Below are 27,052 nucleotides of genomic sequence, written 5' to 3'. Positions count from 1 at the left end.
AATAAGTTTAATTTGCAAAAATGTATTTGGACCTCATATACACTCTACGTACACTGTCTATATACCATGTGCTATCAGTGCAGCAAGCAAGCAATAATAAAAGCAAAACGTTCCATAAACACCGAAAAACACTTTTTCCGTTGTTTTTAGTGGCGCGAAAATGTGTAACCACTGATAACTGTTTTTTAAAGGTATTGAACTCACTGGTAAACACTGAAAAAACCCACAAGAATTTACCAAAAATAGAAACTGAAAACAGGAAAGCCTAATTATGATCATGTGCAGAGGAAGCTCCTTGAAACGTAAAGACAGGATACCTTTCAGTGTAGGACTACCAGGCTGCATTTTTTTTGTTCATGTCTTTATGGTGCTGGTCACTTCTTTAGGAAGTACCTGGACCCACTGAAAGATGCATGGATAAGAAAGTGTGCGGAGTATGAACAGATTAGCTCGCAATGTCGGGTAGCCCAATGACCTCACTACAATATTCAGGCACAATTTCCCTAGTATGAGCTTGGTCAGAAGAGACATTCAGTATATCAGGAGTATGAACTTCTCAGTCAGTCATCCTTTTGGGAAGAAAACAGAGACCTGCTAAAGGGCTTACATTGCACTTAAAGGGATTCTTTCTGCAGGTGAGCATTGTTGTATGGAGGCCTAACTCAATTTGCCATTCAGAAGCCTGAAGAGTGCCTAGTGAGGTCTCTCACTGCGACTGACCAACACTTTTAAGTGTTTAACATGCAATAAACTCTACGAACACCATTTAAGATTCCTGGACCCCTACCTGTTTTTTTCTTCAAGCTCTTTGTTAGCCTTCCTCTTGAATTTAGGAAGCAGCTGCTGGAGAAGATCCTTTACTGCATCCCTTTCTTTCATTGCAGTACTCTCATTAGAAAAGTGGAAGTTTGTAGATTCTCCAGCATGCAGAACAAGCTGAAGTTGGACCTTAGCTTTGCCTTCTGGGCTTATTTTCTGACCTAAAATTAACATTAAATAGCAATTAGAAGGAGTACATCTCAAATATATGAACAATGTGTTACATCTGATCATTTAATTTCATAGAGCTATATAAATATCAAAAGCAAATGAGAAGTATCAGTTCATCAATTTCAATATATGTTGTAAGCAGAAGTGGCTGCTCGCATTGTGGTGACGGGGGTGGGGTGGGTGGATTGAGAATACAAACAAAACAAAGACCACGTCAGACACAATTACAAATATATAAAACTGTACTTGCCTGCTGTTCCCATGGTCACCGCCTTGCTTCTCTCTCCCCCAATCCTTAACTGTGGCATTCTAGGGCTAGTGCACACTGCGCAGGCTCCCGGATGCCAATCCCAGGGCGTCCCCTGATGGGAATACTATTCCCAGCATGAAAGAAGCGCTGTAATTGGTCTAAGCGAACAGGTTTGCCGCTCAGACAAGGCCTGGGACTGTTCTCCACCAGGCTGTGCAACACAGCTCGGGTTGGAGAAAGGCACATGTCTGTTTGGCTGGCCTAAGACTGCCGTCCAAGGCAAAATGGGCACTTAACAGTGCCCATTAATCCTCCAAAAGCAGAGGATGGCCCCACCCTGGCCAAGTACAGTAGAAGGGTATACCCATTAAAGTTACTGGGACCTCGCACAATGTGGTACATATAGAAGAGGGGTCCCAGTACACAGTCTGTATGACAAAGCAAACAATTTAAATAAACAGACATAAAAATTGTATTGAGTAGGACACACTGTTATTTAATCACAATGTGTAGCGAGAAATAAAACATATATCTTCAACATATTTATATATGGTGACATTTGTGCCCAAAGTTGTGAAAGAGTAGAGAAGTGCATGTGAAGAAACAATTAGTGAAAAGATGTCCTGCGTGAACAATAAAGGACTAATCTTTAGCTTCACGATAGTTATTCCCTGTTAGGCAACAATGGAGCCTTAAAGCGGGGTCTTCATCAGGACTGTGATGGGAGGGGCTCAAGTCATCCGTAAAGAGGAAATCATCGCTAGGAGTGACAGTTAAAAAGCCTTTTTAACTGACGCGGTAGGATTCCGACACGTTTGCCGACTAGTGTGGCCTACACCGGACCCCTCGATTTACTGAAGGCGGCTCCTCTATGTAATCAGAGACATCGCCGACCGCGGCTGCGGCAACCTTTGATGTCCTCTTCCCATTTCCTGTATTCATAGCTGCCAAGGTTTCAGATCGCTTATGTGTGACATTTTCATAATTTCAGTATAATTATGAGTGACATTCAACGAGTATGAGTGACACTTTCTTGCAAGCAAAAATCAAGCAATGAAGACGAGGAAAACATAAATATTCGAAATTACACCCGTTCGAGGAATGAGAAACTGGGGCCCTAACCGACATGTCAGACAGACCGTACACTCGTTGAGTACTCTGCACCTGTTACAATTTACAAAGAAACATTCGTGTTGTACAGGCAGGTGTTGCACAGTCACTGAAGCAGATTTCTGGCGCTGAACTAGAACTGTTTGCTTATAAGAGGGCCAGTGTGAGGTGTGTCTGACGTTGGGCAGCCTCCGAACATGGCCGCTGATTATCACTTTGTCGTGCATCCGAACTGGCAGACCACCAGTGTGCACATGTGCCAAGAGTACAGGCACCCCTGTTGCACTGTACACTTTCCACGAGGTGATGCCGAGATGGCAAGCTAATTGGAATGTTGTTGACCCTCCAGTGTCAACAACATAAATTGTAAATCGATCTGCAAGTTTAAAGTGTCTCCGGTGAGGGGGGCTGGGTCCCTGGATAGAGGGGAGAGCTCGATATGTGAGATGGTGCTCCGACCCCTCTAAAGACCAAAAACAGCCAGTGCGAGCACTCGCTTCAGAGCCCCTCCACTAGCACAGACAGAGTTTGTTTGCCCCCAGCTTACTTCAGACACGGGGCAGAGAGTATGAAAATTATTAGTACAAGCACAAAGGGCATCGGTTTCACGGGAGGCTGGTGCGGTTGTTACAGCCATGGAGACAAGTGGGGGGGGGCTCGAAGGTCAGACGAGAGCATAGATAGCCAAATAAGAATAAAGGAGAAGGGAATTGGAAGTGGAAAACTACGAAATGAACAAAATCGAATTATGCAACACATTTAGTTATACAACACACTTGTCTGTCATCCATAAATGCGCGCCCTGACATGGCCGATTTGGAATCGGTGGCTTCTATAAAAGAACCCGCTCTCTAGTCGAGAGAAACCATTCAAAATCAAACCCGGTTGGCTCTACTTAACCTAGCTGCGACAACAAGAGGCTGAAAAGAGGAATGTACTTTATGCAAGCCTTCAAGCATACTGTACAATCAGAGGAAATGAAATAAAATTTTCAGTACTTAGAATTAATTTTCTCTGCAGCGTGCTGTTGAAAACACAGCCTGGACCGGGAGATCGGTTTCACGGGAGGCTGGTGCGGTTGTTACTTTATTTTCTAACATTGTTCCTCTCCCTTGACCCAGAGAGGTAAGACCGCAGCCCCTCAGTCAGCGCGGGCTATTAAAAACTAAGCGATTTAACAAAAGCAGACAATACCTGACTCCACCAGGCCTGCCTTGTGGCCGAGGAGTGAGTGCCACGCCGCATAGAGACTCTAGTCTCCCAGTGCCTGCACATAGATTCCCCCGCCGCTTCTGCCTACTTCCTCCGGATGTGACGGCACAGTACCACCGGCACATCCGGATTATTAATCTCGGCACCCATGGTGCCTCGGTGATTGACAGCACTATCGAATGCTGAGAGGGCAGCCCCTCTCTCCCTCTGCAGACAGTGAGATGAGTAAACCCTGAGCCGCCGGCGCCGCATTTATTTGTTTTCAGGGCAAGACAGCAGCTGAGCCTGGGCAGAGATACACTGTGGCGCTCTCAGCCACTCCATGGCTGAGAGCAGATCGGTTAACTATTTAGGAACTCGGGCTCAGCAAGCAGCACGTCCGAGCAGCAGAGAGCCCGGGCACAGGCGCCGCTGGTGGCGCGCCTGGCAGGTGGTGGCAATATGCGTGACAATGCATTTCAGTGTGGTGATGCGGATCACCGCACTGAAATGCGTGAGTGTCACAACTATTGCGCGACGCTTGGCAGGACTGTGTATTCAGCCCAGCTACGCTGCCCAAATGTCGGGTATCAGCGGCAGCATTTATCTCGAATTATATATCGATGATCTCCTATTGACACGACTATTCATCGTTACTCCACGTCAACTGGAGCCGGATGGCCCACTCCTAGTGATGATTTTCTCTTTACAGATGACTGAAGCCCCTCCCCCTCCCATCACCGTCCTGATGAAGACCCTGCTTTAAGGCTCCATCGTTGCATAACAGGGAATAACTATCGTGAACATCAGTTTTGCGGTCGAAACGTCGACTTTCTTCCTTTTTCCCCCCTACCAGCTGACGCCATCTCAAACAGAGAATATATGTTGATGCACAATATGCTTGGTTTTGTCCAAATTCGATGTGGCCATTTATCTTGCCCTGACTGTTGGCTCTTTGATATCAACAACAGGGAATAACTATCGTGAAGCTAAAGATTAGTCCTTTATTGTTCACGCAGGACATCTTTTCACTAATTGTTTCTTCACATGCACTTCTCTACTCTTTCACAACTTGGGGCACAAATGCCCCTATATATAAATATGGTGAAGATATAAGTTTTATTTCTCGCTACACATTGTGATTAAATAACAGTGTGTCCTACTCAATACAATTTCTATGTCTATGTTTATTTAAATTGTTTGCTTTGTCATACAGACTGTGTACTGGGACCCCTCTTCTATATGGGCCCCACCCTGACCAGCTGGCTTAGGGAAAAATAAAATGATAATAAAATTGTTTTAGTATCATTTTATTTTTCTCGTTTGCCTCTACTGGCTTTCAGCAGGGGAGCGATAATGGATTTGCCCCTGGTTATAACTCTATGATGATCACTACAGTGCATAAATTTGTCTTCCTACTCAATCCTGAAAAAATGAATCTAAGAAGCTCAGCCTTCTCTCCATGTATAATTCCCAACTTTATGGCTCTCCTGTGGAACGTACAATTTTTTTTTCATTTAGAGATGTAGCTTCTAGAGTCAATCTCCAATGATATATCGAGCAGTGACATCATTTAATGTATTCTTCCGGTTTAATATTTCCCTGTGCATCCCCTGGCTCTACCCGCTGTTCTGTCCTAACAGCTGGAAAATTTGATGTATCTAAAGTAGAAAACAAACATCTTTCTCTTGTGCAACAACCACTGCTTCAACGAGGATGTTAAGAGATCGATAGATTACATGGTTGCTCAGAGTCTCACTTGAAAGCGGAGAACAAATATTAAAACGATTAAAAGTCAAAGTCAAAATTAACAATAAAAATTAGTCAATCAAAACAAAATGTAAACAATAACTAGATAATGAATTTCTCATTTGGATTATTTTTGCATGTCCCAAATGTAGGTATGCAGTTATACTTCACCAAGTGTCCCTACTAGATGACAAGAGCTAGACACTACTACGTAGGACGCGATGTTCAGCTGCATCCTCTATATGTGGCACATGTCCACTACAAGCACACTGGGGTGGAAGAAACATGGCTACAGCACACCCAATGTGGCCAGACAAGGTAAATGGTCAGAGGCAACAGGTGCAAGACGAAACAGATGTCCCACTTACATGGCAGTGTATGTCAGCTTAATGTTTGGGCAAAGTGAGGTACTATTCGTTCTCTAACAGAATGTGTGACTGTAAATAAATTGGTCTCTTTTTAAATAATTCACTTAAAATTGGACTAGTAGTCCGAGAATTAAACTCCTCAAATCAGAAAAAATATACACTGTTCTAGGGTAAGGGAACCTGTAGTCCCATACATGAAGAAATAGATTTAGTCATAACGGTTACATGAGAGAATCAAGAGGTGGCATAGTGGACAAAGGAATAATGGTTTGTAATGACACTCCGAGCAGGAGTTAGACAAATTGCAAGCATTTCTCTCATCTCCTTTTGTGTTTTATATTAGAGAATTGCCATGAACATAAGAAGCAAAACTAAAGCTTGTAGGCCACACAGAAATTCAGAACTGCCCGATAGTTTGGATGGATGGTAATGTAGCAATTTCCAATTATAAGGAGTACACATGTGTCACTTAATCAAAAATTATGGATTAGACAAGTATAATCTTCTGGGATTTGTGTGTTTTAGACACGCATAATCAAAAATCCGGAGATGCGAATTTTGTATCAATAAGAACTTTGGAAAGAGTCTCCATTCTATTTTCAAAACACAAATAAAGTTTCCTCCTCCTATATTTAACACTACGGTTGCCTAGTAAGTGACACAATGATGGCCTTCTTCTGAATTATTCACTTTTTATTACTGCCACGGGAAAAATACCAGACCAGAATATTTTCTATTTACATATTGCCTCTTGCATCTATACATGAAAAATGTATTTTCCTCGATTTTCAAGATAATCGAATCGGACTCGGTCTACTCTTCTCTACTCTTAAAAACAATTCACTCCAGTCCTGGGTGAACCGAGTGTTTAGGCATAATGCGAGTGATTGGCGATATGGTTGATCTAGATCAGCTTGCTAATGTTTAAACTGTTTGGTCAAGTGCATGCAGGGGATCATTTGTTAATAAAGTTTCAAAATCCTGTTTGGTTTTTGTGCTTGCAGAATGATAAGAATATGCACATTTGGTTTTGGCTAGATGTCTTTGCCCTCCAAACTGCCTTTTTCTACCTTAATCTTAGTTCATGATTTTTTTGTTGAATTAAGTTAGGGATTACTGGCTTTTTTTATTGCTCAATTTATTTGTTCAGTGGAGAACCATGTATTGACTTGGATTGGATTGCCACGAATAGATTCCCTTTAGCTGTGTTAGGTGCCAAATTCTGCTAGCAAACTGTTGTAAAACTGAACCATTGTAGGAGACGGTTGAAACTGTTAGTGAACAGATTAGGTGCTTCTGAATAGGGGTGGGTGATAAATTCCCCTCCACCAGCAGATTTCTGAGTTTTGCCCACTCTGAGTTCCAGCAAAACTCTGCCAACCGCTGAATGGCAGAGATTTTCTTGTGCCCGGCTAGCCAATGGTAAGTTAGCAAGTGAGAATTGGCATCCCTAAAGCGTGATTTTCAGACGTCGGGACAGCATCCGGCGAGATCTTCTCAATGCGGGTGAGAAAGCTGCCACTTCAGTAGAAAATCTGATTGAGGAGCAGCAAAGAAGCATTGCCCCCTGGCACGCCATGTAGTTCTGTTTTTGCTGCTTTTGCGGCGCTGAACACGCTCCTGGGGCTGAAAATCAGCACGAGCAACGCAAAATGCAGACTGCTCGCAGAACTCTGCAGAATCTCAGTGAGTTTTCATGCAAATCCCAGGAGTGCAACTCTATGAATTATGTCCACCCCTAATTCTGGAAGGTAGAACATCTACAGGCTCTGTGTTGCAAATGATATCTGTTCAGTTATCGAACTAGCCCATTTTAGGCGTTTCATATTGGAGGTTTGAAGTTGACTGGCTGGACAATTCTTGTTTAAAAAAAATGGTTTATTCTGTTTAATTCTAAAGTTCTTTATTAAGGATAATAGGTTTAAACTTATTAGAATGTAGTACAATGTGGTATGTAAAATAGTGGAAATTAGGTTTGGAGCCATTGGCTAGTCCAGTGAATCGTCCATTCAGTACTCTCAGTCCTGTAGAGTGTAGAATTGTAAAATAAGTGTGCCCCGCTTGGTACCCTTCTGTGCTCTTAATTTGGTTGGGTATAGTCCAAAAGAATCTTGTAAATTACAAATTTGCTCCCTACTGTGTTTTTCATTAGGTTCATATTGAAATTGCAAGTTAGGAGTCACAAAGCACCCATGGTAGGTTAGTTTTTTCTTTTCGTTTTTCTGGTTTGAGGATTAATGTAGATGTTTAACAACAAAAGTGGATGATTTTATGAATTGGTAGCTTGTTAAGAATTATGATGCCCATCATCCATGAAGCTGCATTTAAATGTTCTAGCTTTTTGTCAATTCCTGCAACACATGGGACAAGAGTATATAACAAATCAACTTGCACCTGCAGCTTGTATGACTGAAAGTTGAGTACTTGTATTGTGGTGCATACTGTATGAGTGATGCAAGCCATGCAGGACCTTATCTTCTTTTCAGTGCTGACCCCTCTCTGTGGGCTGTTGGCCGTTGCTGTAAATGTCAAAGATTGGTCATTAATTGGGTGACTATGATCAAATGTTAATTTATGGTCGAGGAGAGGCCTGGCTTCCTTAATGGACTGATGTAGGTCAGCCAGTAACAGTGAGTCATCTGCCAAATCACCACCTTGCATGCTACAGACCGTATCCAATACCCTTTGTGTGATCTTGTTGCGAGGGCCAGACTTGTTTTTTGTTTCGGTTTAGCTGATCTTCCTTATGGGGATCCCTCTCCTCGCTTAGACTTGAACGGTTCTTTATTATTTTTCTACGGTGAGGCAAAGTAATTGTTGTGGTTTCATCTAGGTTTTTTTTTATTTGTCTTTTCTTAGATATTAATCTTAATTCCAACAAACTGATGGGCTCTTTGTCAAAAATAGAGCTTAATAGAAGTTACAGGTGCTTGTATTCAAAGCAGTAAATAGCACTGCCCGACAACCTCTCAAACATTCTATCCAGCTAATCACCAACTCAAAACCTGAGGTTTGCTAAGCACAGTCTTCCAGTCTCAAAGACCTTTCAAAGTGTCAGACCTTCCCTCAGGAAAAGAACTCTGTGCCACCTTACATTCGTACAATCCCTTCCCTATAGGAATTCAAAAATGCACTGTCACCTCCTAGATTATTTATTGATTTTATACCTAAATATTAATACAGCACTGAAAATGTACTGATTTTACACATGTATACCTCAGCAGATTTAGAGAAGTGCCAAGATGTATGCAAGTCTTGGCTAATCCTTTGGTAATAAATGAAAGCGATCTGTGTAGATACGAGCAGGCAGACTTGAGAAGAGCAAAAAGCAATGGAGACTTCAAGATAAGCAGGCAAGTCCGGAAGCTATTTCAACAGTGAAATGTGATCAAGTGTTCCCCGAAAACAAATGTATGGCTTAACACCATGCTAAAAGTAATAGAAAAGGCAGCAAATGGACTATGCCTGGTTAAATCTAATTGCAGAAAGCATGTAAATTGGTGCAGTCCTGCTCGGTTTCATCTTCTGATCTGAAATAAACAGGTCTGCTGCCACCTTCTTCTTCAAAACAGAATAGATGATAAAATGAAAGCACAAGTTACACTGCCTTCCTTTTCGCTCTGAAGCATGACAGTTATTTTGCCAAGGCTCAACATGCTCAACGATGAATCACCGATCCACATAATAAAATAGTCGAACTGTAAACCAATCTAATTCTGTATTTGTAACAGCATCCAAGTAAAACATCGATTTTGAATGTGGACCATTATTTCTTGTTTAAGGTGCTTCAAGTGAATATTCATGCAGTGCACCACAAAAGTGCGTTTGTTCTGTAACACACAGCAAACTACAGTGACAGGAGTAGAGGAAGCTGGATTCCCCGAACCAGAAGACGCACCAGGTATCTGTGGTACACAAACAAGGATACGTAGTCCAGGTGTTGTAGAAGATTCTTCTTTATTAGCAGGTAGTTAGGTGGCAGATTACAGGATAGTAAGATACAAGTAGAAAACCCCACCAGGAGCGAGCTACCAGCTCCTCAGCCTGAGATGACCAACTGACTCTTTAGCCACAGTCAGGCACTTAAACATTCTATGATGTCATAGGACATTCTGATGCAGTGGTAGAGGGGAAAAGATATAGAAAGCATTTACCACACATCCTCTTCCGTTAGCGAACAACAGTAAGTAATAAGTTAAGACAGAGCTGAATAATCCAAAGGAGACTGTAGATATAAGAGCAAGTCAAAGACAATTGATAATTTGAAAAGCAGGAAACACAAGCGTGGAAGTAGAAATAAAGAAAATTTTAAAAGAGGCATGTAGAGATATATTTATAAAAAGCACAAATGGTCATGGTTGAACAAAACACAAGAATGCAAATTATGTTACATGCCCATCCACCCTCCTTAATAAATCAGGTAGCGATCCCGGTAAACCAAGTAGGGTGTAACAACTAAATGACAAAAATGTGTGCAGGTGGAAGTAAGCACAATAAGATGAACTAACAACCTTCACACAAAAAAAAAGGAAAGCCTTGCAATAAAGACTAGTGCATGACGTGCACCAACAACCTCCCCTTCAAGGGTACACCAAGAAAGGCAACCTTTAGACTGTGGAACAAAACAACTCCCCTGGAAAGGGTACACTAGAGGAAACGAACACCCTTGGAACAAAGTACACAGTAGTTACTCACTGACGATAGTGGTGCAATTACACTATGAGGTAGCGCTGACAACGCACCTCGAATATCTACATAGAGTGATGCAACTTAGACCAATATAGACATCCTCCCCTAACAAAAGGGTACACCATTGAACAATGTAGAAATTGTTCAACGCAACATTACTTAATGGCGGCGCTGACTACGCACACCACTTTCCCCCAAAAAGGGTACACAAAGAATACTAATCCTTGAAAATTTTCGAACAACATAGTTACATGCAGACAACCTCCCCTAATGAAAGGGTACACAACGGAACAATGCAAAAAATTGTTCAACGCAATTTCACCTAATGGTGGAACAACACAACAATAGAGTGATGCTACTACCTGAGCATGACTGACAACCTTCTCTAACAAAAGGGTACACTATGGAACAATGTAATAATTGTTCACGACAAGTTCACCTAATGATGGTGTTGACAATGTATATTACCATTACACCATGGAGTTTCAGAATATAAATCCATGGAAGGGTAAGAACATGACCCTAGCAAGCAAATTTTGGATTGACCGACAAAAACTACTTCTCCACAACTTCCCCTAAATAAGGGTACACCGTAGGGTACTAACTCTGAGTACATGAATGGGGTATTGATTAATCACAAACAATCTAGCTTACTATGTAAGATTAAACATAGGAAACATCCTCTGTAAAACCAAAACAGCAACATCCCCTATGAATGTATAGGGTACACTATGAGGTAACATGACTCATGTAAGTAAAATTTGGCTTAGACTGACACTACAACTTCCCCAAAGTGAGGGTACACCATGAGATAACATGACTCTAGTAAGTAAAATTTGGTACAGACTGATACCACTACCTCCCCATAGTAAGGGTACACCATAGAGTTAACATGCTGTCTTAGGAAACAAAAAACTGACACCTATCACTGTTAAAGGAAAACGAAATCACATATAAATATACAAAATAAATGAAACTCCAACATAAAATTAAAATTCACGAGCTCCGGTGAGCGATTTCTCACCCGAGATCTTCTTAGCCAGGATAGTCCATTAGTTGCGATGAGAGAGGTGATGAGTAGACAACCTCCAACCAAAACAAGAAGACGGCTGCAGGAGTTCGTCAAAAGTTGAAACATCCACAGTTTTTGCGTCAATATTGGAGAGGAAGAGAAATGTAGTCAATGGCAACAACTCCATAGTGACTCCGGTAGTCCTAGAACAGGCACCAACGAACTTGCGAGACTGCATGACGCTTGAAAGTTATACTGTGGTTGGCAACACTCGTGCGGGAGAAACTGCATAGGAAGCTGCCGCTAATTGACAAGGGTGATGTATTCCCAAGATGGCGGTACGTCCGCATGACGCATACCGAGTGGCTCAAGGCACGTTGCTGCGCGAAGACTATTGAGAGCAGCCAAGGCAAGACTGACGTCATAAAGATATGACAAGGTGCTGTTCGTGAAAAGGTAAGATGTGCGCAGCTCGTGCACATTTTGAAATTTAAACATGACAGTTCAATTGTGATGGGGGGCGGCTACTCGCTCTTTTAAAATTTTAAGTGCGCCCCTTTTCCACATTGAGAAATGACAGCACACGACCCATCGACTCTCTGAAAAGGTCAATAACACAGAAATGTAACCAACTCACCGTGAAAATACTATCAGAATAAAAGAAAGTCACGTGGGGTCACGTTGAGTAAACTTCATCTCAAAATCCAAAACGAAGAAAGTGAAAGCCTCACGTATGTAGAGGTTGTAGAGCTTGACGACACAGATGGTGGGTGGCTGTTTTGACATATAAAGGATGTGACTTCATAAATGATGTTTGCTGTAATTGAGAGTGAACTGCTAGCGCCAGGGCACTTTCAAAGCCCACACTGTGTGAAAATACTTTATATACACAGTGATTATTTTTAAAGCGAACTGTCATTGCACACAAGGAAACCAAAAGGCACAACAGGGTGATCAGGCCCGCTGAGGCAGTGGTTCTTGTAGTTGGAAACAGACAGACTCCAGATGACAGCAAAAAGGTAGTTAGCTCACTCACAACACAGACGCCCAGGGTGCAGGCTGTCCAAGTTGAAAAGGACACTGGTGGGGTTAGCTGGGCGTTACCTTTTAGTTTGTTTAGGTTCCTTCTTGGTTCTTTAGTAGACACTTGTTCTTAGTTGACACACGTAGATTCATCATCTTCAAATCGTCGCCAAATTGTGGTACACAAACAAGGATACGTAGTCCAGGTGTTGTAGAAGATTCTTCTTTATTAGCAGGTAGTTAGGTGGCAGATTACAGGATAGTAAGATACAAGTAGAAAACCCCACCAGGAGCGAGCTACCAGCTCCTCAGCCTGAGATGACCAACTGACTCTTTAGCCACAGTCAGGCACTTAAACATTCTATGATGTCATAGGACATTCTGATGCAGTGGTAGAGGGGAAAAGATATAGAAAGCATTTACCACAGTATCCATGTACAAATTCATCAAAAACCGCTAGCAACGACCAAACAACATGAACACTTCCCAAGAAGCTGCAAAGGAGGCTATTTTGTGCCTATATTAACCTTTCCATCCTGAAACAAAATCTAGACATGAACGAAAAATAGCACTGCACTACGTGTAGAGTCTTTAAACTACTTTAATGCAGGAAAGGGTCACTAAAGTAGGTGGTCTTGTGGTCCGACTCCCTCCACAGGCTGCTTTCTCTATGGTAATCACCTTAGCATGTGCTGCAGCACTGATGGTTCTAGTACTGGTGCGTACCAATTTTAACCAGCAACAAGTAGCCTAGTGCTGCATGTAAGAGAACTGAGCTTCTTGCCGATGTTCCCCACGTTTCGCCCCAATTTGGATTACTACATACTGTTTTTTTACCCTGACAGTGCATTGAATCCTGCTAACCAGCCCCCAGTGCTAGTGCTCTCTCCCTAAAACTGTTATGTATAAATTGGCAACCCAAATAGACAAGGACGTTACCTACGCCCCCTTATAAGTCCCTAGTATATGGTACCAGTGGTACCCAGGGCATGGGTGTTAAAGGGACAATTGCAACAAATGAGACTCCTGGTAACGTGGGGAAGGTAGCTCCCGTAGCGTTTGTAAAAGCAGGCTCACCCCAAGAGAATTCTCTTATTCCCGATGTATCCTTTATATCAGATCTTATTGTCCCAGAGTTAGATCAATATCCACTGTCAGGTTCATTAGCTCCCAAATCCTTTTCTGGATCCAGTGTCCCGACAAATCACACTTGGTCCCTTTCGGTCTTATTTTGGAACGTTGCTGGACTCTGCTCCAAGATAAATCACCAACCATGGTTAGACACAGTTGGTGTACACCAAATACTATGTTTGCAGGAAACCTGGGCCATTGAGCCTCTACACATATAAGGCTATAAAACATACCATGTCCCTGCTAGCTCCAAAACTTTTGGAAGACCAAAGGGAGGCCTTGCAGTATACATCGCAAACAATTTACCATCCATGGACATAAACGTTCTCTTGTTTGGCGAAAATTTTCAAATACTAAAGGTTTCTTTCAACAAATGTATGGTGTATTTTTTGGTCAACTTTTATAATAACCTTCAGTTAACTGATTGTATGGAATGTAATCTAAGCTATAATATTTTAAATTGCTTAAATAGAGCTTTTTCACTAAGCTACATATCTTGGATATATATTTACTACTGTAGGGCTAAATAAAGGCCAAGTGGCCACAGGCAGATTCGCTAATGGAGTCCATCAATTTTTTACCTAGTCCTCAGTGCAATTCAAAGATACGGGGGCAGCTGCCTGCGTTCGGGGAATCACAGGCAGCGTGACGGAGACAGCACCTCAGGATGCCTTATGGCAGGGGCACTGGGAGATGGTGTTTGGCCAGCAAAAGTTCAGTAGCAGGTGGACACGGCACTTGCGGCCCGGGCAAGCCTGACGGCAACCCACTCTGATTGGAGTAGCAAGGGAGCCTAGAAGCGGTGAACGCTTAGCACTTGCTAAAGAGCCATAAATCAAGTGGCTGTGCAGGAGGTGCTGTAATAGTTATTGTGGACCAATTAATCAGACTGTTTTGGCAAAGATGGCAGATGTGATGAAGTATTGAAATCATGGAGCATACAAATGACCATTAAAATACGATGTTTATGATCCATGTTTGTGAATAAACTGCAGCAGTAATGCTCCAACAGTGGCTCAACTTGTGTTTACTGAGATGGGATTTAAAAAAAGGGAGATGGAGGAGGATGTTGTATCTTGAGTCCCATGTTATGCTTGCCTTCTGTGTGGAATCTTGATGTGATGTCACCTTACAGAATGTTGGGAGTCAAATAGCCACATTTGACTGGGCTGAGCAGCATGCTGGCTGCTCCTGGTGGGGTCTCGCTGTGATCTTGTACCAACTTAAATAAAACCTCTTTAAATCACCTGAACCTGTGTGGACTTGATCACTACAGAGGGACTGGTGGTCATTTGCACATATGGGAGCGGTTATAATTAACTACACACTGGATACAAAAACAGACATATCGCTGAAGACTGATTCCCTTAAAATAAAAATGAAGTGTGCCATATTGGGCAAGGGAATACGAGACACACGTGTATTCTCCACTGTGTGCAAACAGCGATACTGAAATGCTGATGTCAATGCTTTGTAGCCCAGTTGACATCCCCTGCTTGCATACAGATTGATTTCGTCTCGAGGTAGCGGGCATGTGTGTAGTTGATATCCGGATATATAGTCTGCATTTCTGGCATAGTGATCTTCTCGAAAGCATCAGTGTTTAGTCCCTAGGAGGATCACTGTATTGCACATACACTAGAAGCACTAGGAAATGAAGTAAATACAGCTTTAGTAAAGTATTCTCAGGTCCGTGTATGCCCTACGAAAGGCACAAGGAGCAGGAGGATGTTTATGGAAATCAGGGGAATGAATTTCCCCCAATGATTCTATTGAAGCGGAGGCGATTTCAGACCGGAAACAGCCAAATAAAGCCAGTTTTGGCTTTAAAAAAACAAAAATGATAAAAGGGAGGAGGCCGTTGCCTGAATCTGGTCTATTGGCATGTATGGACAAGAATAAACAAGGAAGGCTGTCACTCACAGTGAAGTTAGCCAGTGGATGAAGTGGGTGGCTGCTCTGCCCCACGCTGTATACTGACGTGGGCGCAAAACAATCGTAAATAACAGAAGAACGGCCTAAAAGGGCTGGTTGAAGTATATTGTACTATCATTTTACTAAAATAAAAAGGTCTTGGCTAACGCCAGACCTAAAAATGAAATCGGATAGTGCATTCAAATATTGTCTGATAAATCATAAGTTGCAAGGAATCAAGTACAATCATTGAACGACGACGTATGTTAAGAAATATCCAGGTACCATGTTTCGTTGATCTTTTTCTGGAGGTTATCAAGTTGTCAAAGGATTTACACGATAAAAATGTGAAATTGTGTAAAAAAACATATGGCCTGTTTGGGGAAACGGATTTTGGCACTTTTACTATACTATGAAGTGCGCTCAAGAGAATAGAAATTCAGATGATTATTTTATTATGCCCAGACTCAAGAGAAATATTTCTCATAATGTCATTTAACAAAATTGCAGTCACGAAACATACAAAAATTGTGAATTTAAGGCGAGAATAAGGCAATTACACATCATAACAAATACACAAAGACTTAAGTAACTAAATGAATTATGCAAGAAAATAGGATTATGTTGCACAGCAGTGCAGTAGAAAAACATGGTGAAATTAGCCTTGCTATATTGTTTTGAAATTGATAAATGTAGCTTTTTCAGACTTCTAAAGATGATGTTCATAAATGTCCACTCGGGGAAAGTTTTTCTACTTACATTTAATGTCTGCATACATATGGCTGACAGTAAACCTATCTTTACTCTCAGGCGCCCAGGCCACTCTTTCTGCCATGAGGTAAAGAGCTCCATCCTGTTTTTTCTGACGAACCTTCTTTACAATTAGTAACACTTCTTCGGATGATGTTGCCATGATGGCAGGACGATGCTGTAATTCAAAACACAAGAAGAAACAATGTCCTTAAGTCAGTGATCACTGTAAGTATGGAACATGCATTTAAAAGAAATACAGAAGGGCAACATGCTCAATGCTGGGACTAAACTGGTACCAAAGACACTTTGATTAGATTGAAACCTCCAGTGGCTACTTTATGCTGGTAAAAATATTAGGCTTGGAAAAGCTCGCCATGAGGTTTACCTGTCGTGCGCTCATGACGAGCTGAGCTCGTCATGAACCGCGGGGTTTTAAAAACTTCAGCGGGAAAACCCGCCGCGCGCATGTGGTTAAACAACATGTTGTAGGCAATGTTTACCTCCCCGCATGCAAGTACTAGCATTGTCCCCATTGGCCTATTGAAGCGGGAAGAGTGGGAAGCAGGTTACTTATTAGGGAATGGTCATTTCAGAAGGCGATCAATCCAAGGAAAATAAGGTGTGTGAAATGTGAGTAAGGCAATGCAGCAATATTATATAGTTGCGAAGAATAGGGGTTATCGACAATGTTCGAGGTGACATGAAAATGGAAAAAAATATGGTTCTTAATTGTTTTTCGAACTTGATAAAGGTGGTAAAAAGAGGATTTTGTTGAATTGGAGTACAGAATAGTATGGAATAAGGGCAAGGTGGCTGTTCCTCGTGAATAAAAAAAAAAGTGACCTGTAGTAAACAGGGTGTGCTATCAAGGTGGCTTAGGAGTCTAGTGTGCATACAAACAAATATGATTAGCCCTGCAGGTATTCCACCAAGCCTTCAAAGAGAGATCAGTTTGAACCTGAAGCTAGAACAAGTCTTTGAGGACCCTAAAGGCCAAACAAGAAGCATTTAGAAACACCATAGATTTGATCTTCATTGTGATTTATCAGTCTTTGGTTTTGCTATATGTGGTTATATATATATATATATATATATATATATATATATATATATCAGGGGTGTGGAATTTATTAAAATATCTACTTGTCCATGGGGCAGGTTGCTTCATAAATCTACTTGTCCTGTAAGAAAATCCACTTGTCTCTTTGGTGCCATGCAGTGTGGCGACAAATTATGGCAGCAATCTCATTATATAAGAGATCTTGTATAGCCTCTCTGATTATGCCAGGGCTCATATCACGAAAGTCATATAGCTGCACTTAATGCAAGGACATATAACAAGGTTGCACTTTTGAGACTTTCTTTAATAATTGGGCCCCAAATTTGGTCTGGCGTTAACCACGACCCTTTGTGTTTATTAAAATTCTCTAATCTCTTCTCTTAGTTTTGTTCCGTGCCAGTAACTAATGCCAAAACAAGTCACGCATTGCCAAAACTAAAAATCTGACCGCCCATTTCAGAACTACTGGCTTTGCCATTGCTTGTTTATTTGTATGTTTCCCATAATATTATTAAAACTGGTTACACTGATTTCTCAATATGAATATTTTTGGGAAATGCTAGCATGCATCAACACATTTTACTAAATGATGCTGCAAAGAAACAGTACCTGAAATTTTACAGTAGTTTAGCAAAAACAATCTCCTACTTTCATTTTTTTAGGAACATTTTATATTGAAAGCAAATAATCATTAATCTTGCTTTCAAGCTTCTGCAAATATTTGCATTTAATTAGAAAGCATTCTGGGGGCATAATGCATAGCATCATATTGCTAAACTTTGAAACCGTGTGAACACATTTTTATACTGGAACCACTGTCAGTAGTGCAGTCAGAACTTACATTTACTTACAGCGCTCAACTTAATAATAAAGGCTTTCAATTAATGAACCATAAACACAAGGTTGAACAGCATTAACATATGCACACCAATATTAACGTAACTGCAGACAGTGCCCTTCCCTAATCCTTAATGTGATACTGCAAACTGGCAGCCAAAAGGTTTGTGCTGCAGGGGGTTGGGCCTACTTGTCCCAAGGACAAAATACACATTAAAACTTGTTGCCCTTGACCCCAAACAATATGTCCTGGGCGTCGGGCTATAGAAATTCCACATCCCTGAATATATATATATATCTCACCAACATCCTCCAAAAGAGCACAGAGGTCACAACGGGGCTCAAATTTGAAAGCTTCTTTATTACCAGGTAGTATCTGAACAGGGCGTATGCATTTCGGCTGCGTGTAGCCTCCTCAGCGCCCAGCGTGGTGTGTGAGGAAAGGTCCAGCGTCTCTGTTGATTCTGAAAGTTCAGCTGTTGTTAATGTTCGTAGAGCGCTCCGCCCCTCATGCTGATTCATTACCCCCAATTGCGGTGTCCTGAAGGTAAAGTACACTACATATCCCAGCATACAACAGGCTGCCAGGGATTGGCTGCTGAATTGTTCTCTACTCCACGAACAAGACTATGGACCCAGTCTCTTGTTTTTGTCGTACCACCTGGAACAAGGGCTTTCTCCAGTTCCCAACTGCACAACCTTGACGTTCCGGACTCTTCATGCCGGGGGTAAGTGCGCACACACACACACACACACACACTTCAATGTGAATGATGGCATTCTGCGCTTTCTAAATGAGCACATAAACTCAAATTAGTTACTTTCAGTAGGGATTACTATGACAATGTCTGCTTTTTGATACCAAAAATGTTTTTACTTTTAGACATATCTCCCAACAAAAACGTTTTACAAACACGAAAAACAACAACAAAAAAACAAAACTGACTAGACAAAGTCGGACCTAATGACTAAGTTTGTTTTTTCCCCTTAATTTTGTTATACGAATGAGACCGTTTGGCATTAAGCAACAACAGCTATTTGGCGGAGCTATGTCGGAAAGGAAGAGGCAATTCGCTCCTCCCGGTGCATAACCGAACAGTCATCGGAGCTTGGCATAAAGCAACCAAAATGACTGGATGGGCAAACAAACTTATGGAGCAGATTCCTCTCTGGGAGAGTGACCACCTGGGAGAGCTGAAACGACTAACAGGCTTTCGGAAATGGAGCCTTATTGGGGTTGATCACTTTGGGGACGTCTGGAAGGGAGGTTACATTTCGACACCCTGCGGGAGCGGTTCCAAATAGGGGGGGCTATCTCCACTACTGACAGCTAAGCCATGTGCTTCGTTGCCAAATGAGAGGGGTCCACGATACCAGAATACTCGCCGCTTGAAGACAGTCTCCTCCTGGGTCCCATGATCAAGAAAATAATCTCTCTGACTTATCGGAAACTGGTGAACAACTCTCCAGACTGTTTGGGCCCTCCACGAGAGGCTTGGGAATAGGACGTAGGCATATTAGGGGACGATGACAGGGCCCAAGCCCTACAGAGCCCCCAAGAAGTAGCTATAAGGGCACGATTCAGGCTCATTCAGCTCAGGTCCGAATGGGCAACTGTGTGACTGATGAGTGTGTATGGGGCTGTGTCGAGAAAGGGTCTTTCTTCCACATATTATTGTCATGCCCCAGAATCAAACGTATTGGGACCGCATAACCAGAGTGATGAGGACGGTGGTAGGTGAGAATGTCCCGCTAGAACCAAGGTGGCTTATCCTGGGAATGACGGGTGAGATGACATGGCCGAAGTGGGCCAAGACTTGGCTGGCCTTGGCGGGAGGGGTGGCCAAGAGGAACATTGCCCGAGCATGGGGGGCAGCGGCAGCCCCCACACTAGCTGCTTGGAAAAAAGATCTGGACTGGTGCTATGGGCCGGAGCAGGTGATATATCAGAGTCTGGGCTGCCCACATAAAGGTGAAAAGATATGGGGTGCATGGGCTAGGTATGGAGGCCATTGGCAGGTGCCGTGAGGAATGTCTCACACTTGCCGCAAGCACCACCAGCTCATCCGCACTACCAAGAAGAAAACACTGAAGGAACGACTGGACAACAACGCCCACGACAGCAAGGAACTCTTCAGCATTGTCAAGGAGATCTCCAACCCCAGCACGGGCAACAACGACATCACTCCTTCTCAAGACCTCTGCGACTCTCTCGCCTCGTTCTTCCACCGCAAGATCGCCGACATCCACAACAGCTTCGGCGCACCATCCACGCACCCCACCGTCGAACCAACGCCCCCCACCGCCACCCTACGCACCTGGACCACGGTGACCACCGAAGACACAGCCCGCACGATGAACACCATCCTCTCCGGATCTCCATCTGACCCCTGCCCCCACCACGTCTTCAACAAGGCCGACTCCATCATCGCACCCCAACTGCGGGACATCATCAACATCTCCTTCAACACCTCCACCTTCCCGGAGAGCTGGAAGCACGCCGAGCTCAGCGCCCTACTAAAGAAACCAACAGCGGACCCCACCGACCTCAAGAACTTTCGCCCCATCTCGCTCCTACCTTTTCCGTCCAAAGTCATCGAGAAGACCGTCAACAGACAGCTTGCCGCCTTCCTCGAGACGAACGGATCCCTTGACCCCTCGCAGTCCGGTTTCCGAGCCAACCACAGCACCGAAACCGCCCTCATCGCAGCCACCGACGACATCACAACCGTGCTCGACAACGGGGAAACAGCGGCCCTCATCCTCCTGGATCTCTCCGCAGCGTTCGACACCGTCTGCCACCGCACCCTAGTCCAACGCCTCAGCAACACTGGTGTCCAAGAGAAGGCTCTGGAATGGATCATCTTGTTCCTCGCCGGAAGAACACAGAGAGTCCGCCTCCCCCCGTTCCGTTCCGAGGCCACCGAAGTCATCTGCGGCGTACCGCAAGGATCATCACTCAGCCCCACCCTCTTCAACGTCTACATGAGACCCCTTGCAGCCATCGACACCCAACTGATCCTCTCCCTCACCAGTGACCCCGCCAACGCCAGAACTAGCCTACACGAAGGGATGAAAGACGTCGCCGAGTGGATGAAGAACAGCCGCCTGAAACTGAACTCAGACAAGACGGAGATCCTCATCCTGGGACCAACGCCCTCCGCCTGGGACGACACCTGGTGGCCCTAGGCAGCGCACCCAAGCCAACAGACCATGCACGCAACCTGGGCTTCAGCCTAGACTCCTCCCTCGCGATGACCAGACAAGTCAACGCCGTCTCCTCATCATGCTTCAACACCCTACGCACGCTCCGTAAGATCTTCAGATGGATCCCGACCGAAACCAGGAAGACGGTCACTAAGGCACTCGTCACGAGCCGACTGGACTACGGAAACACCCTCTACGCCGGAACCACAGCCAAGCTACAGAAAAGACTCCCAACGCATCCAGAACGCCTCCGCCCGACTCATCCTGGACATCTCCCGACGCAGCCACATCTCCGGACACCTGAGGGACCTGCACTGGCTCCCCGTCAGCAAGAGAATCACGTTCAGACTCCTCACCCAGGCACACAAGTCCCTCCACGACCTGGGCCCCAAGTACCTCAACGACCGCTTGACCTTCTACACGCCTACCCGCCAGCTACGTTCGACAAGCCTCGCCGGCGTACCACGCATCCGAAGAGCCACCGCCGGAGGAAGATCCTTCTAACCTGGCGGCCAAGACATGGAACTCCCTCCCCACCCACCTCCGGCTGACCCAGGACCATCTCACCTTCAGGAGACAACTCAAGACCTGGCTGTTCGAGCAATAGCAGACACCCCTTCCCCCAAGCACCTTGAGACCCTACGGGTGAGTAGTGCGCTATACAAATGCTATGATTGATTGATTGATGTTATTATATACCCAAAGAGAGTGAGAATGACCAATAGCCTGTAATCGCGATAAGATGTTTACCATGTATTGAGATTCCTGTGACATGTTTCTCCTGCTACGTCAATTTGAATATGATGCTGATCTCAAGCCTGTATTTATGTTCAATAAAAAGATGTTCCAAAAAATATTATTATATGAACTTAGGTTTGACTGCTCAATGTATCCACTCAAGGTTTTGTGCAATGCTCTACTTCCATACATATAGCATGATTTGCTGCGCTTACTTAACCTCAATTAGTCTGAATAAAATATATTCCACTGCATCTTCTGCCTGCCCTGGTTGTAAACACCCAGTGGCAAACATACTACACGTTTTGGGATTACCCATTGGCTTGACACTTCTGGGATACGATGTGCACCAACATTCAGATATTCACTGGCAGGTCAAACGTAAACACCCCTGAAACCTGCCTACTGGGTTTGCATGACGAGGGAGGCCACTAAAAGATTTATTAATGAAGCCCTAGCATTGGCTAGAAGATCAATTACTATGCAGTGGAAGGCAGAGTCCACAGGCTGTGGTAGTGCAGTGGGCCATGGCAGAGTCACTGGCACTACACAGGGAGGAACTGAGGGGATTGTGCCGGCACCACGGTAGCATTATGGGAGGATCTCCTGCTTGCTTTACATGGCTACCCTATCAGCGATACACATTCATCGTCAACACAGATGATAATCCCACACAACCTGTAGCAGATTGTGCATAGAAAATACATGGTTCCAGGACTTCATTTGCCGTAGCAACAAATACATGAAAACATGGCTGCAGAAACCCAAAATGCCACCAACGCGACCCGTTTACAGCACCCATTGTCAGAGGCCAAGCTCACAGTTAGTACAGTTTGATCAATCGTTTGCTTTAAATATTTTCACCTATACCGTGGCAATCAACAAGGTGTACATCACTGTACAATGATGTGGGCATTACAATGACAGGACCCCTATTGATAGAAATAAGTAGGTTTATTAGTAACCTACAACGGCCCTTGATAGTCAGCCAGCTGCTCCCTCGGTCAACTGCTCAGAAACAGTTCCAGAACACCCTTACCTCACATGGAGCAAGTTACCAGGGAACAGCCAGCATTCCACAAGGAATGTATACTATGTAATACAGAAGGATGAGTTAGTGGTACAGAACTACAATACAATGCATGTTACTAGATAGAACAGTGTGCAGATGTTATTCTTGATACAATTTCAGACTGTAAGCTAGAAGCCAAGTTACGTTGATGCATATTGTGAAAAGTTTAATAAACACATTTTTTTAATGAATTTGGCACCTGAAGCTTATATCAAACAATTATTAGCACCTTTAAGTGAAGATGGTGAGCCTATTCTTATAAAGCAGTATTTTAAAAAAGTAAGTCAGGAATAGAAGATATACTTGCCATCTATAAATGCCTAAAACTGATGTGTGAAAGTTTCACATTTTCTTCAGCCCAAGCCTGGGCTAACAATATGTTATGTCAGAGTGTGAACTATAAATAGTGAATACCCCACGCCAAGAGACAGGGACATACTGCCTGCTGTTAATGTTAGGAGGTCTGCAAACATATGTTGTGTTGTTGATGCTGTTTTATAGAGCTATAGATTAGCCTCAGTGAGAGCTCATCGGCCTCCTCAATGGGAGTTTGCTAGCTCTTTTTCACAACAGGACCAAAAAATTCTGAATATACCTTCTGCACGGCCAAATAGTCCCACTTAAACGCTGCCGCCACCAGGGACCTGTCTCCCTCTTTATTTAGAGAGGTGCAAATCCTCTTTTGATTTTCTTTGTTGCTTTACTTGCTTAACTGTAGAGCTTGGCTCATCCAAAAGACTACTCTCACAAACTCTGGACCATCTGAACCCTGTACACTCGTGGTCTCCTGAACCACCTCATATGAACCAAATGCTTCATCCTTGCCACTGACCTGCACCGTTTTCATCACTTCCAGGCTGTGTGTTGTTTCCTGCAGCCCGCCAAGTACTCTGTAAGTCGCTGAATGCTGGGACCGGGTCTCCACTCTTCCCTTCAACGGTGGGCAGGCCGTACCGGTCAGGCACAGCACGATCCTTTAAAACAACCTCAGGTTTAGTGTCCCCCGATGTGCCGCCTACTATTCAGACTGCAGCTGTGCAGACCAATTTACCAGGTGTGGGCCATGGAAAAGAACTTGGTGATTGGAATTTGCAGCTTTTAAAGACCTGTGAAACGTTCGGGTGTGGCGGTGTGTGTGCCCGGGATCTGTCTCATCCCGGGCTGCCACACACGACGGGGGGAGGGCTGAAGCCCGGTGAGTCCAATGGGTGTTGCGCGCCTGTTCTGTACCCCCAGGCTGCACTTCCTTCATAGAGTATTTCCATAAACACATAGTTTAGTGGAATCCGATTGTTAGACACATTAAACAATTGCGGACAGACCAGCTCATGGCCCGAGGCATAGGTCTTAAAAAGGAAAACAAGCTTTGTCGTCATGGTGACTGCCGAATTCACTCCATCACAATACTAAAATACATTTTTAAAAAGCACAGCTGCCTCGAACACAATGCCAAAATCACCTACTGTAAACCATCAGTCTGCCGGCTGGCTGGAACTCGAACCGCAAGTCCTCAATGGAGAGCAGCTCTCTCACCTTTGCATATACCTGAAGCTGGAGGATTCCTCTTGCAAAAGCCTACGCACATCCGGGAGCGCCGGAAGTGACGTCATTGTTCGGCGGCAAGAAAGAAGACCGCCGTGAGTGCAATAAAAGAGACAGATGGATTGGCATAGGTCTCTTTATTTTTCAAACTCCACTTCCTTCATCGATCCTCCGCTCTCGGTCCCAGCTGCTCAATTTCCGTCCCAGACCAGCTTCCTCATTTTTCGGAAAGCACGAGTTTTCGGGGGCAAATTCAGACGCAGCTCCCTGCATGTGTGTGCTTGGTACGTGTTATAATGAATGCCTGCGTTGCAATGTGTGTGCATTATGTGTGTTTGATGTTTGTCTGTATCAGCCTGCCTGCTTGTTTAATATGCACCTTTTGTGTTTGAGCATGTGTATTTTTGTGTATGTGTGACGTAGTGCGTGCCTGTGTAAGTTGTGGAAAATTGCAAAAAGCCTAAAAAATGTGTTTTACAGCAAGTTCTTCGGCGTAAGGAAAAATAAATTACTGCCCGTGTATTGTAGGTCCCATGTTGGTTCCAAGTGCACCTGCGTGTATTCAAGATTCTCGACCAAATGGAACAGTTTTCGATCTACTGAAAAGTTGTCAATCAAAGAAGGCTAAACACATTTATTTATGTGAATACTGTATATTGTTGAGCTTTACTTGTGTCCTTGCAACTTGTAGTGAGCCTTCATTACTAAATGAATGTGTGCTCTATTGTTGAATCCTGGTCACGTTCCCCAAGCTGTGTAGTGTGCAGAGCAGCACATCTTCTAAAACACTGGCAGTTTTCATGGATGCGTTTCAAAGCATAAGGATAAATGCTTCAAATAACTTAGCCGTTTTAATGCTGGTTCCTTATTTTGTTTGCTATTTGTGTAATTGAAAGGGCTGGTTGCCTGTGGCGATTGATGTTTGCGCCCTATTTAGGAAACGTAGTCCGACGCATTCCAACATCTTGCAATATCTACTTTTGCAAAACTGGCTATCATTCTGGTTTCGTTCCATGTGCATGCAATGTTTTTAACTCGTTTGTATATGTTATTGAGACGGGGCCAATTACGTATTCCCTGTTTTCTCTCTTCTTTCTCTCTCTCTTTCTCTCTCTCTTTCTCGCTCTCTTTCTCTGTTTCTTTACTTTTGATGTTTCTTTACTTTTTATAGTGCCTAACTTGTCCTCCTCCTTCGGGTCTGTGCTTCTCAGTGTGTTCTCCCATCAGCTAAGGGATCACGAGCACCATCAGATTGTAAAGAAGTTTGACTGAAATTCTAAAACTAGCGGATATTTTTGAAGGCACCATGAGCACATGCATCAAAGTAGGCTTTTGCGAGTTCTCAATTGCTTTTATTAAGGAATCACAATTAGGGACTCTCAAAACCCTATGCATGTAGAAATTGCTATTAAACTAGTGATTTCTGAACATTCCTTTAATTGCGACTTACAATTAAGGAATGGCTTCCCATTCATTCCTATGGGCCTGCAGGCCCATAGGAATTGCAGGCGTAATTTGCGAGTACCAACAGGTAGTCGCAAATTGCGCATGCAATTTCAAGGGTGCAAAGGTGTCAAAATGACAGACATTCAAATTACAAGCAGTAAAGACGCTCATGGAGCACATTACACCGGGCTAAGTTGGTTGTTCTTCTATACTTTACAGCTACTCTCAAATTAAAGAGTAGCACTAAAACAGTAGTGCTATAACTCAGCCAGCGCTGGTTTCATCATCGCTCTTTTTTCCCCATGACTTTTAGCCATGCTGAGCAGCAGTCGTACCACTAGTCAACATGGCTAAAAGACATTAACAATGCCAATTGCTCCCAGACTGCTATGACAAATTGGCTTTGCCCATGATTGTTGTATCATGCCTTTTATTATAGGAGCAATTGTTTCTGGGGACAGATGGTACAGTGGGGTTCTTGGAAACACTGCATTTGCCTTTATGGTAATCTGGGCTGGTTCTACTGCTTTAATCAACCCAATGTCTTTTCTTGTGAAATCCCACACTTTTCTAAACTGCAATTTCTCTCAAGTCAGTAGGTAGTTCTTCAATTGTCATTAATGGGAACATACTTCAGCTGTCTTTTGTTGACTCATTTTGAATCCTACATCTTCATCATGTGGCTGTAATTCCACACCATCCAGTATGCAGTAAATTGTACAATTTAACTTGCACATAAAATCTCTCCCTAACAAATTTAAACTGGCTATCATCTTTCTGGATAAGCGTGCTCCGGAAGTATGGTTGCCTCCTTACAAGTCAGAACCCTGACTGTGGACGTACCACAGGGCTTGGCTCTCAGCCCCACCCTGTTTAATATATCTCACACCTTTGGCTACACTAGCTGAGTCCCTGGAAGCAAAAGTAATCTCTTATGCGGATGATACACAGCTACTCTTCGCTCGTGAGA

At 43.6% G+C, this 27,052-nt stretch overlaps 1 protein-coding gene across 6 annotated transcripts in view; it reads right to left on the bottom strand.

Annotated features, from left to right (window-relative positions):
- Positions 1 to 24,699, bottom strand: part of GTF2H1 (general transcription factor IIH subunit 1) — a 482,809-nt gene extending 458,110 nt beyond the window's left edge. For 2 of the 6 annotated variants that reach the window (XM_078681075.1, XM_078681072.1), the window contains exons 1-3: positions 24,628 to 24,699; positions 16,187 to 16,355; positions 788 to 980 (exon numbers count right to left, since the gene is read on the bottom strand). In XM_078681075.1, the coding sequence (XP_078537201.1) occupies positions 788 to 980; positions 16,187 to 16,340 (347 nt within the window). In that variant the 5' untranslated portion in view covers positions 16,341 to 16,355; positions 24,628 to 24,699. Of the gene's footprint in view, positions 1 to 787; positions 981 to 16,186; positions 16,356 to 24,553 lie in introns of all 6 variants that reach the window. The other 4 variants (XM_078681073.1, XM_078681070.1, XM_078681074.1 and 1 more) reach the window with 3 other exon arrangements.
- Positions 24,700 to 27,052: the final 2,353 nt, after the last annotated feature.

The sequence above is a fragment of the Lissotriton helveticus genome, chromosome 3_1 (assembly GCF_964261635.1).
Source record: "Lissotriton helveticus chromosome 3_1, aLisHel1.1, whole genome shotgun sequence".
NCBI classification, from domain to species: Eukaryota; Metazoa; Chordata; class Amphibia; order Caudata; family Salamandridae; genus Lissotriton; species Lissotriton helveticus.
Note: the sequence above shows the minus strand (reverse complement) of the source record. Positions and strands in the feature narration are given on the sequence as shown.